The 13,550-nt window shown below is 36.7% G+C and overlaps 1 protein-coding gene across 8 annotated transcripts in view; it reads right to left on the reverse strand.

Moving 5' to 3' along the window:
* The window catches only part of TBC1D32 (TBC1 domain family member 32), a 318,311-nt gene that overhangs the window by 81,268 nt on the left and 223,493 nt on the right, over positions 1–13,550 (reverse strand). For all 8 annotated transcript variants that reach the window (XM_064290365.1, XM_023539436.2, XM_064290356.1 and 5 more), the window contains one exon: positions 10,366–10,449. In XM_064290365.1, coding sequence (XP_064146435.1) covers positions 10,366–10,449 — 84 coding nt within the window. The remainder of the gene's footprint in view (positions 1–10,365; positions 10,450–13,550) is intronic.

Consider the following 13,550-nt stretch of genomic DNA (forward strand, 5'->3'; position numbering starts at 1 on the left):
CATGTGAGAGTGACCTGGAAGTTCTTTTTATTTCAGTAACTGAATCTGCTCCAGGGTGACCATATATTTTATGTTTGATAATATATTAGATTTTCAAGTTCAAATAATGTTAATACTTTAGTGCTGTGGTGCTTAGGATGTTGGCAATTTTGCAAATTTTAAGTAGCTTAAAATTCTGTCTGTATATTCCTACAGCCGTGAAATAGACTGTCTCCTATTGACTATTATGGCAGCTGGAATCAACTCATTGGCAATGGGTTACCGACTATCGTATATATAATGACAAGAATGTGATTTTTTTTTAACTATTGAAGAATAATTTTAAGTAAGACTAGATCATACTTAGAATTCTAATACGTATAAAATTGAATTGTTAAGCATGAAAAATAAAATATTTATCTTCATTAATACCAGTGTGTTTGCAGTAATATTAAGGTTTCTCTTTTGGAAAGCATACAACGGACAGGTATCTTAACAGAAGAGAGTGTAGTGAGTGGAAAAGGGTGCTAAGAATGGGATTCCCAATGCCATGTATTCCATAGGATAGGGTGGCTGCCAGAAAGGGACACAGATGTCCCCATCAGTGAAGACTTGAATAAAGTTAGAGAGCAAGGTGAGAGGAGTTGCCCAAGGGGACTGGGCCACAGAATGTTTTAGTTCTCTTCCAGAAAGGAGTCCTTCCAGATGGTTTAGCTCTGTAGCTTGAGATGAGTCCTTAACTTTTCTGGGGTTCTATGGAGAATTTCTAATGTACTAATTAAAAGTACAGAGTTGTAATGAGTCAGAATCGACTCTACAGCAATGGGTTTTGTTTTTTTTTAATTAAAAGTTTACGAATCAGTTTCTTCATAGTAAAAACATAACTCTGCACATTATCAAGAGATGACAAGAGATGATGGTTCCTCATTTTTTTTTTTAACTATGGCTATGCAGCTAAGTCCTCTGAGAAGTCTCTTAAAAGTAAAGATAAACAGGCCCTACTCTAGATTACTGAGTCAGATTGCTGGGGGGTACGCATCCAGTCATTTGTGTTTTAAAGACCTCTATAGCTTATTTATTGCAAACTAAATTTGAGACTCACACTTAAAAGAATAAAAAGTCCTGATACATGGCACAGCATGGACGAACCTTGAAAACATTATGCTTAGTGAAATCAGTTAATCACAAAAGCACAAATATTGTATTATTTCACTAATATGAAATACCTATAACGGGCAAATGTATAGAGACTATATTTTAATAGTGGTGATCAGGGGTGGGAGGGATGGGGAAAGGGTGGACTCATTGTTTAGGCAGCACTGGGTTTTTGTTTATGGGAATGGCAGTGGATATTGGTGCTGGTTATACAACATGATTTATGTAACTGGTTTTACTGAATTGTACACATGAAAAATGTCAAATTGGCAAATGTGTTCTCTATATTTTTATAACAATTAAAACAAAGAAAGAAAAATGGAATTTAGATATAATTACTTTTGAATATTGATCTCCCACTACACAAATTTCACTTTAATGAAGTCACCAGTTAAACGGTCAAAAGGGCTTTTAAAGGATGATATATGAAGGCATTGAACATACCAAAACAAACTTCAAACACTAGCTTAAAAAAAATCATTGATGTGAAATAAATGTGAATGTGAATAGCTTTAGTATAAGTAAGATCTTCCAGAAAAAAAAAAATGGATTATAAGAAATGAAAAATTTCTTGAAGCAGGAATGAAGAAGTCAGAAAATAGCCTAGGGGTATATACTGAAGGAGATACCCCTTCAATTTTTAAACTGTATTTATATGCAGTAGACACTTTGGTGGGGAGAATGATTTTGAACCAGTGGTGGGGCAAAAGGAATAAACTAAAATTCAACGATAAAAACAAGATGTCTTCAGAGGATTCTTACATGTATCTATGGCTGGTAACCAGTGATTTATTGAAATACGCATAAGAATGAGTGGGATTCATGGTAGGTAATTAATAAACACTGAGTGAATGAATAGATGAATGACTGAATGAACAGAAATTCAATGAATAGCAGCAAAGAAACTAAAAGGTGGAGACTGAAATAGATATGGATTTAAAAATATTTTCTTTACACTGAAATCAAATAACAAATGGAATTCCCCTTCCCTGCAGTCACTATAAAAAGCATAATAAAATAAGTTGTTGAAAAAGGGTCAACCAATGACACCTGTATCATCCTACTTGCCCCACTTATTTAAACAATGCTTAATTCAATCTAAGAGAGAGTTAATATTAAATCATTAGAAGTAACTAATCATTTCAATTATAAATATAATAGTCTCAAAACACAATGAGTTGAAAAATGTACTCAGTATGGACAGCATGCCTTGGTATTGCATTCTGTTCTATTTTTGGTTTGCAAAGCTAGCACATACAGCAGCAGTAGAAGAAAGGAAATCTCATTTGCCCAGCACTTGGCTAAGGGTGTGGAAAAAAATAAATTTTCAGAAGTCTTTAAAAAAAAAAAAAAATTTTTTTTTTTTAAAGAATTTCTCCACTGGAGGACAAATCTACGGTTGGGGAAGCAGTTACTGCTTGGCTGTTTACTGATTCTCCTGAAGCTCTGGTGTATCTGTGGTAAAGTCAGAGAACTTTTAAGACCCAAAGAAATCAACTAGTCAGTACTTCTTTCTTCTCCCTCCTTCCCTCCCCAAAGTCAGTCTGCAAGTTCTGTTACTTCTTTTTAAAATATGTGGCCGTAGTTATCCAATTTTTACTGCTAAGAAATTCAATACCTTGTAAATTACTACAAGAGTCTCAATCTCCTTATTGGTATAATCAGAAAAAAAAAAAAAGAAAGAAAGAAATTACTCTTTCCATGTCTTTGATAATGCAATTACTCTTGCCTGGAAGGCTGTCCCCTATCCCCTCTCCTCCTGTTTCTTTCAGCTCTTATTATCCTAGCATACGGCACACGTCTCACTCCATCTGTTCTGCTTTTACTTCCCGGTCTTCCTTGATGGCACCGGTCCACACCAATCATGCTTTCCACTGGACACCTGTGGCACTTATAACAAAGCCCCTCATGTGTCTGAGGTCTTAAACACTAGCAAGCAACCATCTAAGATGCATCAATTGGTCTCAACCCACCTGGAGCAAGGGAGAATGAAGAACACCAAAGACACAAGGTAAATATGAGCCCAAGAGACAGAAAGGGCCACATAAACCAGTCTACACCAGCCTGAGTCCAGAGGAACTAAATGGTGCCTGGCTACAACCAAGGACTTCCCTGACAGGGAACACAACAGAGAATCCCTGATGGAGCAGGCGAACAGTAGGATGCAGACCTCAAATTCCCACAAAAAGACTAGGCTTAACGGTCTGACCGAGACTAGAGGGACCCCGGAAATCATGGTCTTTGGATCTTCTATTAGCCCAAAACTGGAACCATTCCTGAAGCCAACTCTTCAGACAGGGATTGGACTGGACTATAAGACAGAAAATGATACTGGTGGGGAGTGAGCTTCTTGGTTCAAGTAGACATGTGAGACTATGTGGGCAGCTCCTGTCTGGAGGCAAGATGAGAAGACAGAGGGGGACAGGAGGTGGCTGAATGGACACAAGGAACAAGGGTAGAGGAGGAGGTGGTGCTGTCTCATTAGGGGGAGAGCAGCTTAGGAGTATATAGAAAGGTGTATGTAAGTTTTTGGACGAGAGACTGACTCGTAAACTTTCACTTAAAGCACAATAAATTAAAAAAAAAATTAAAAAGTACATGACATGGGGAATTAAAAAAAAGGCCCTCATTTGGCCCAAGACAAGTAGCATACTAAAAGGCCTACACAGTAGTCATATGAAAAATATCAGTTTCTTTTCATTGCTACACTTTCTACCTTACTACATACACTATGATGTACTTAATTCACCACTTCAGGTATATGCCCTGTTTCCCTCCTTGAGGACAGGTTCACGTTATCTGTTGTTGTCACTGTTGGTTGCCATTGGTTAGCTCCAACTCATGCTAACTCCACATAAACCAAAAACCAAACATGGTGCCATCAAGTCAATTCCAACTCATAGCAACCCTAAAGACAGAGTAGAACTGTCCCCTAGAGTTTCTAAGGAGCACCTGGTGGATTTGAATAGCTAACTTTTTGGTTAGCAGCCGCAGTACTTAACCACAACGCCACTGGGGTTTGGCTCCACATATAACCAAAGAAATCATTGCCTGGTCCTGTGCCTCCTTCACTATCATTGCTTTGCTCGAGTCCATTTTTGCAGCCACTGTGTATGTTGAATGCCTCTCTAGGGGCATTCATCTTTTAGGGGACTCATCTTCCAGCATTATATTGGACAGTATTTTGTTGTGATCCATAGAGTTTTCATTGGCTAATTTTTGGAAGTAGATCACCAGGCCTTTCTTTCTACTCTATCTTAATCGGGAAGCTCCACTGAAACCAGTCCACCCTGGGTGACCCTACTGGTATTTGAAATATCAATGCCAAGCTTCCAGCATCATAGAAACACACAAGCCACCACAGTATGTCAAACTGATAGATGGGTGGTGGTCATATTATATATGTCCCTGCGATTATTGAGCACTGTGCTTTACTCACCATCCTACTCTATAAAATTTAAGGTAGATAAGAGAAGAGCATATTTTCTGAATATTCAAAGATGTATAAAAAGTATTTAAGTATATATATAAGAACAAAATTCTATTTTAATAATCAAATATGACACTATGTAAAATTTTCTGATATTTTTTCCAACCTTTTGATTAACTAGCATTGTGAAGACAAAAGAGATAAAATTAACATATCTACTACCCTGAAGGAAACTCTGGTAGTGTAGTGGTTAAGTGCTGCTATAGCTGCTAACCAAAGGGCTAGCAGATTGAATCCGCCAGGCACTCCTTGGAAACTTTATGGGGCAGTTCGACTCGACAGAACTGGGTTTGGTTTTTTTTTTTTTTTTTGGACTACCCTGAAAACCAAAACCCACTGCTATTGAGTCTGACTCATAGCAACCCTATCAGACAGAGCAGAACTGCCCGACAGAGTTTCGAAGCAGTGCCTGGTGGATGTGAACTGCTGACCTTTTGGTTAGCAGCTACAGCACTTAACCACCATGCCACCACGGTTTCCACTACCCTAAAAGGGCTACTTAGTTTATAATTTCAAAGAAGCAACTACAGTGTAGGAAAAAAAAAAAAATTCCTAACTCGTTCCAGGGAACCGAGCTGACAAAAGTTAGTGTCTTTTAAGATTTGGAATGATACCTGTATGGATTTACAAATCACAAACGTGCAGAACTTAACATGTTTGTTCTTTCCTTCTTTCTTTAAGGGGATAAACAGCCAATCTAATTTGATTTTTCCAGATTTGTAAATTTTATAATGGACTGAAATCCTGAGGGAGCTAACAACAGATGGATGATTGTGTTATTCTAATTTCAGCTACCTTAGGGTTTAGAAAGCTGTCATTTTTAAAGACAATCAATTTCTCATTTCAAGAAACATGAAAAACCATTGACTATATCCATCCAGCATTTGCTTTGATACATCTTTTATACCAAAACGTGGCTTTTGTTTAGTTAAAGTAAATAGAGAAATTTTATAATAGCAAAACATTGTTCCACCAGCCAAAAGATAAATGATAAAGGATGAGGATACCTAAAGCCTTGGGAGGAAAACAATATTAGCAACAAGCTCAACATATCACAATAATAAATATTAAACAATCAATCAATAGGGAGCTGCTTTATTTTCTTCTGTATTCCAACACTCCAGTGAATAGCTGTTTAGCTGGAGCCTTTACGGAATTTAAATTCACAGTTAGGGTTTATCTGCCCAGGTAATATCTTCAACAAAGTCAGCATCTGAGATCTCGCTTGGCCTAATTTAGAAATACAACAGAGGGCAGTAAATGCATGCAAACTGAGCAATCAGTCTTGTTGAGGGTTTAAAAATATATATATGACATAATTTTAATTTTGAAATCAAAGGATCCATTGCATTGGGCAAATCTGCTGCAAAAGACCTCTTTAAAGTGTTAAAAAGCAAAGATGTCACTTTAAGGACTAAGGTGCACCTGATCCAAGCCATGGTGTTTTCAATTTCCTTATGTGCATGCAAAAGCTGGACAATGAATCAGGAAGACGGAAGGAGAATTGATGTCTCTGAATTACCAGGTTGGTGAAGAATATTGAGTATACAGTGGACTGCCAGAAGAACAAACAAATCTATTTTGGAAGAAGTATAGCCAGAATGCTCCTTAGAAGCAAAGATGGCAAGACTTCATCTCATATACTTTGGACATGTTATCAGGAGGGATCAGTCCCTGGAGAAGGATATCATATTTGGTAAAGTAGAGGGTCAGCGAAAAAGAAGAAAACCCTCAAAGAGATGGACCGACACAGTGGCTGCAACGATGGGCTAGAGCATAACAATGATTATGAGGACGGGGCAGTGTTTTCTGTTGTACACAGGGTCGATATGAGTCGGAGCTGGCTCAATGGCACCTAACAACAACATAACACAGAAAGTATGACCCAGTAGAACAATGTGCCAAAGATAGTTGCAGAACTTGGAGATGATTATACTTAAAACTAAAGAGACACCTACTGTGGCCATACAAATCTCTGTTGATTATCACTTCTCACTCATTCACACTCTTTTACTCACATACTTGATCAACAATCCCTGTATGTTTTTCACATACACTGTCAGTTTCATTCAGTTATTTTCTTCACAAATGTTTTCCTTCAAAGTTTTCTTCACAATTTTCTGCTTTCTTCCTTCTGTGCCTCAGTTTCCTCATTTCAAAGGCGATGATTATGACTACTTCAGAGAGTGATCAGAATTGAATGATACAAGGTTTATCAAGTGCCTTAGCACTCTACCTGATTCATATGTTTAATGCTACCTTATATTTTTTCCTCATGGCTTTGTTTTCATTTCCTTATGTTCTTATTCCTTACCCATATTTGCATTAGAAGTCACTGTTCATAAATAATTAGGTATATGTTCATATGTGTACTTATAAATATCAAAATATTTAGAATTGTTATAGAAATATATTTGTAAGGATATAGAGAGGCCTATGTAACAGCATGCATGTCTAATTCAATAAACATACATCAACTGTTAAATTAAAGATACAAAAGAGTTTGAGACTTAGTGGAACATAATATATAATATGATAAATGCCAAAATGATATTTTAAAGCAAATGGAATAGATGCACAGAGGGGAAGTTCTGCTTAAAAATAAGAAGGAAGATGTCATTCTAGCTGAAAATGTACGGTTGAGTTGGATATTATCATGTGGTGTCATGGGGAGGAAAAACTCCATCCAAAAGAAACAGTAGGAGCAAAGGTTCAGTGAGCTGAATATTCAGGATTTGTTTGGGCAGTGATAGGGAATAAGACTAGAAAGATCAGCTAAGCCAGGCTGGAAGCATATATAATATTCTTTCTATTTCTTTGTACAGAAATACGACTTACATAGTATCTAGCCTGAATAAACAGCACATCTTTGTATGACTGTTTCTTCAGTAAAAAGCAAAATCACGTCACCATTACAGGGAAGATGGGAAGTTACTCTTCATCATCTATTACCACAACTCAAGGCGACCTCTCTGCTTTCTTCACTTTTTGTTCATTGCCCCCTAAGTATTGGGTACTTATCTTTGGCAAATTTCAGTTCTGCACTCTAATTCACCCTTTACCACTGTTACCAAAAGAATCTTCCTAAGGTAAGGTGAATCAAATAAAATTTCTGCTCAGAACTCTAAAATGGTTTATTCTATTGCCTATTAAATGAAGAATAAACTCTTTAGCTAAGTATATAAAGCCCTCCTCCTTTATTCTTTTATTCATTCTTTCTCCCTTTTATTTGGCAAACATTAATTGACACCGTTATTCTAGGCGCAGGGGATACAATAATGGGTAAGGAGTTTACTCACATGAATAATTGGTCATTAAGTCAGAATATGACAATCAGTAATATGCCAGAATATGAGAAAGAAATGACAATGAAATGTGTTGTTGGCTTTATGTACCAAGTTAATGATTTAGTAATTTATATTTCCAGCCCACACCTTTCCCCTAAATGCCAGATTCATGTATCTAGCATCTATAAAGCATGTCTACTTAAATGTCTACCAAGTATCCAAAAGATATATGAAAGCAAGCTCCTAATCTACCGCCTCAAACCTATTCTTTCCCCATTCTTCTCCATTTCATTATATGGCAATTATATCCTTCCAGTGGCTCATGCCAAAGGCTTAGAATCTTCCTCGATTCTTCTCTTTTTCTCATACCTCATATTCAATCTATTACCCAATTCTGTTGTCCCTATCTTCAAAATACACCTAGAATCTAAGCACTTCTCACCACCTTCACTGCTGACATTCCCATTCAAGCCATCACATCTTTCATCTGATCATTGCAATAGTCCAACTCAACTCCCTGCTTCAGCATTTTGACCTCCTTCAGTCTTTGTTTAACACGACAGTCCTAGTGATCTTGTAAAAATGTAAACTAGAGCATGTCACCCTTATGTTCCAAACCCTGAAATGGCTTTTTAGACCCTACCTTACCATCTCCTCTCTGACTTCAACACTAACAGTTATTCCTTTTCGCTACTCTCTAGCAATACCAATCTCCTTTCTGGCCACTTGCTGGAATTCTCTTCCCTTGCAAATAACCATATATCATGCTTCTTCTTCACTTACTGGTCTTTGTTCAAAAATCACCTTATTAGCAAAACTTTATGTGTACATTATTTAATACCACAACCCTCATTAACAACTAGCATCCTCCCTAGCCACTTTCCCTGATGTACATTTCTACTCATTTATCGCCATACCAAGAAGCCCTGGTGGTACAGTGGTTCAGCTACTAACTGAAAGGTCAGTGGTTAGAATCCACCAGCCACTCTGTGGGAGAAAGATGTGGTAGTCTGCTTTCACAAAGATTTACAGCCTTGGAAACTCTATAGAGCAGTTGTACTCTGTCCTATAGGGTCACTATGAGTAGGAATCAACTCGAAGGCAGTGAGTTATCATATTATTTGAGATACTGAATCTTTATTTATTTGTTTACTATTTATGTTCTCACCAGAAGATAAGCTTGACTAAGGCAAGATTTTTTTTCTTCTTTTGCTCACTGCTATGTCCCAGTGCTTAGAAAAGTACTGATACATTGTAGCTAATAATGTGTATTTGTTGAATAAATGAATAAGTGTGGGAGGAGGCAGTGTTGTAAATAGTTTAGTGTTCCTAAAAAATACATTTGAGGCAGGGAGAAGAAAGGGATGACACTAGAGCGGAAGAAAGGGGCAAGATAATATAAGTCCTTGGGTACCATGGTAAGAAGCTTAGACTTTATGTAATGGTCAATGGTGAGCTTCTAAGGAGTAGGGGGGTGAGTGGGTCAGATCTGTACTTCAAAGGTCACTCTGAGAGCAAGCTAAAGAATACTTTTGAAAAGGAACTAAGAAGTTATTGTAATACCTTAAGCAAAAGGAGATGGTGGCCTGAGCTAACATAATGGAGAGTAGAGATGAATATATAGGATTTGGTGACTGAGAGGGAAATGTCGACTTAAAAAATGGATCACAGATGATTCCTAGGTTTCTAACTTGTAATAGGCAGTAGATGATTGTGCCACCTACCAAGATAGACAATGCTAGAGGAAAAGTATATATCAATAAGATATGATGCACTGAGGTCCCATTTGGACATTTTGAGTTTGAGGGGTTCTGTGGCACACCCAGGTAATGTTTACCTACTGTTGCTGCTGTTGTTAGATGTCATCAAGTCAGTCCACAACTCATAGCAACCCCATGTATGACAGAATGAAATATTGCCTGGTACTGCACCATTCCCATGGTTGGTTGTGGATCAGATCCTTCTGATTCATAGGGTTTTCACTGGCTGATTTTTGGAAGCAGATCTCCAAGCCTTTCTTCCTAGTTCACCTTAGTCTGAAAGCTCCACTGAAACCTGTTCAGCATCATACCAATATGCAAGCCTCCACTGACAGACAGGCAGTGGCTGTGCATGAGGGGCACTGGCCAGGAATTGAACCTGGGTCTCCTGCATGGAAGGTGACAATTCTTCCAATAGGGATTACTGGATAAAATCAGAATAGTGGAGGACATTTAATAGACAAGGGGACAAGGGGGGAAAAAAAAAAAACTCAAGAAGGAGTCAGAGAGTTATGAGGAAATGCAGGCAATTGCAGAGAGAAGAGACTGAATATCTGAAACACATACAGCACCAAGTGAGAGGTTTTTAGGATAGGATAAACTTGTGCATATTTGTAACATAATTACACACTCTATGAAAATTATCTATTTACACATTGAGTATTCTGAAAATTCAAAATTGCTTAAGATGTACCTGTATATTCCACTGAGGGAAAGTAGCATTCAGATGAGGCTTCAGAAAGGTGAAACACAAATTTTTCAAGTAATTCAACCAAAGCTGTAATAAACAGAATAATTAGGATACTCAAAGTTAAGAATAATATGTGATATTACATTTCTACATCACAGACCAGAAGGTAAAATTTATCTGTACTTTTTCACAGTTACACTCTATGGAGGTCCAATTCAAAACACACAGCATTTTGGTATTCATTATATCTATAATTTAAATTAAATTTTAATAGCTTCACTGAGAACCTTTTCAATGTAAAACTGGAAGAGAATCATCTTTTATCTTTAGATCCTCTAAGGATTACTTCAGAATTCGCTAAATGATTTAATTCAAAAAGAAAATTACCACTAATTAGCCTATCATATCTTATTATCATTATTAACAAATACAGAGAAAAAAAATTATGTGAACTCAAAGACCAAGATAAATGCATAGTTCATGTCCTTTTCAAAACCAGCACATATTATGTGTTTTATATACTTTCAACTGATGTTACCTGTTCAAGGAAACCAGATCAAAAGTAGACTTGCCTTATCTGGCTTAGAAGTAACAAAATGATTCTTTTCTAGGTTGGACTGATAATACCATATAGATAATACCACTGCCTTTGCATACATTACCCCCAGAATGGACATAACCAGGTGGATTATAATAAGCAAAAAAGTTTTTTTTTCATTTTTTTAACTGAAAATGAATATATCTGTGTAGTAACTGATATGTTTATACATATAGTTTATAAATATAGTGAGTAAGCTTTAGCCAACTTGTAAAATTGTACACAAGTGATATTTAGGGTATCAACTATGATCTATATTAACTGAATCATTTCAGAGATTAGCTATCTTCATGGAACAATGCTAAAAATGAATCCACATTTGGTAGTTGAACTTGTGACTCTGATCTCATTAATAATCTCGCCAACTTGCCAACTACAAGAGTAGCTGAACTGCATATTACTAGAGTAGCTGTTTATCTCAGTGTGACCAACAGCTCACTCATTGTCATTTGACTGAATATGCCTTCATCTATAATTCAAGGAAATTAATTCATGTGATGAAATAATCCTCAACTTTAAAAATAAATTAAACCTAGGGTAGTACTACCCAGAAACTAAAGTACAGAAGATTGTTTTGTCTAAAGAGGGAATTTTATTTTAAATGACAAGCCTGGAGTTTCTATAAAGGATTTTAAATTATAGACCTTTTCCCTTCTTTAATCATACATTCCCTGGGATGTAAATACAACATTAATATACTAAAAAGCCAAAATTTATATCACTTGTGTACTAATTTGGGGCCATGGATTTTCTGCTACAAGGAAAAGCTGAAGGCAGACTGTTCAGGAACACCTGGGCACTGACTGTGCTTACTTCTTTAGACTTGCCATCTTAACAATAGCTGGTTCAAAAATTAGGAAGCTCAACGTTTATAAGCATTCAAAATTTCTCCTGTACTTACTTTAATTCATTTTTTTTAAATCTTTTATTACTGCTAGCACATCATCCGGTAACATGAAAATTACAGCAACAGAGTTCAATTTTCTGCAGTCAAACATCCTGCGTGCTCTTCCTTGAACATTTGCTTCTTCAAGAACTAATCATGGTATTTAACTCCCTACCCCATGAAGTTAGAACTCCTCTAATGAATTTCAAGCTCTTTACAATCTTACTCCTTCAACTTCAGCCACTCTTCAAATAAATTATTATAAGAATAATCAGTCTGATCATTCTTCTCAATGTTCTCAAGTAATTTATATTAATTATTTTCTCTGTTCTTGTAATTATAGATTCAGGGGAAGTTGCAAGGATAGCAGAGAGGTAGAGACCTTCCTTTAGCCATTCTTGTAGGATAGGTCTGGCTCACTGGTAGAATTTTGCCTTCCCTGAGGGAGACCAGGATTTGACTTCTGGACGATGCACTCCTGCACTGTGCAGCCACCACCTGTCTGTCAGTAGGGGCTTAAGTGTTGCTGTGATGCTGAACAGGTTTCAGCAGAGCTTCCAGACTAAAACAGGCTGGGATGAACAGTCTGGTGATCTACTTCCAAAAATCAGCCAATAAAAACCCTATGGTTCACAAAGGTTGAATCCCCAATTTGATCATGGGGAAGGCACAAGACAGGAGCATTTCGTACTCTTGCGCTTATGGTCACCATAAGTCTGGGGCCTACTCGACAGCAGCTAACAACAAGAATTGCTGGCAACAAATTCTATTCAATTTTTTCTTCATCTGATAACACTTTTATTTCTCCTCCATTCCTAAAAAGTACTGTTGTTGGATACAGATTTCATGGTTGAAAGTTCTTTTCTCTCAGGACTTGAAAAATGTTTAGTCACTTCCTTCTGTCCTCCATCTTTTCTGATGAGAAGTCTACCATCATTCACATTGTTTTTACCCTATACATAAGGCACAGTTTCTTTCTTGCTGCTTTCAAGATTTACTGTTGTTGTCTTTAGTTTTCAGAAGTTTGAGTATATTGTGTCTTGGTTTGGAATTTTTTAGGTTTATCTTGTTTGGGGTTTGTTCACTTTCTTGAATCCATGACTCTGTCTTTCTGCTAAATTTGGGAAGTTTTCAGGCATCATTTCTTCAAATACTTTTTCTGTCCCACTCTCTTCTCTCTCTTTCATGGACTCCAACGACACAAATGTTAGATCTTCTGTCATACTGCCATAGGCCCCTGAAGCTCTGTTCATTTTTTAAAATCTATTTCCTTTTTGATATTCACACTGGGTAATTTTTATCATGCTATTTTAATTCTTCTGTTCCTTCTGTTCCCTTCATTCTGCTGATAAGCCCATCCATTGAGCTTTTTATTTTGGTTATTGCATTTTTTAGTTTCCTCTTTGGTCTTCTTTATACCTTCTATTTCTTTGCCAACACTTTCTATATTTAAATTTGTTTAAATGTGTTCATAGTTGTTTGTAAAACATTTTTATGATACCTACTTTAAAACTCTTGTCAGATAATTGTAGTATCTTTGTCATCTCAGTGTTGGCATGTCTTGATTTTCTTTTCTCATTGAAGTTATCATGTTCCTGGTTCTAGTTATAAATGATTTTCAATGGAATCATGGATATTAAAGTTTTATGTAATGAGAGTCTAGACCTTACTTAAATTTCTGCTTTAGCTAATGTCGCTCTGACA

The sequence above is a fragment of the Loxodonta africana genome, chromosome 1 (genome assembly GCF_030014295.1).
Source record: "Loxodonta africana isolate mLoxAfr1 chromosome 1, mLoxAfr1.hap2, whole genome shotgun sequence".
In the NCBI taxonomy this organism is placed as follows: domain Eukaryota; kingdom Metazoa; phylum Chordata; class Mammalia; order Proboscidea; family Elephantidae; genus Loxodonta; species Loxodonta africana.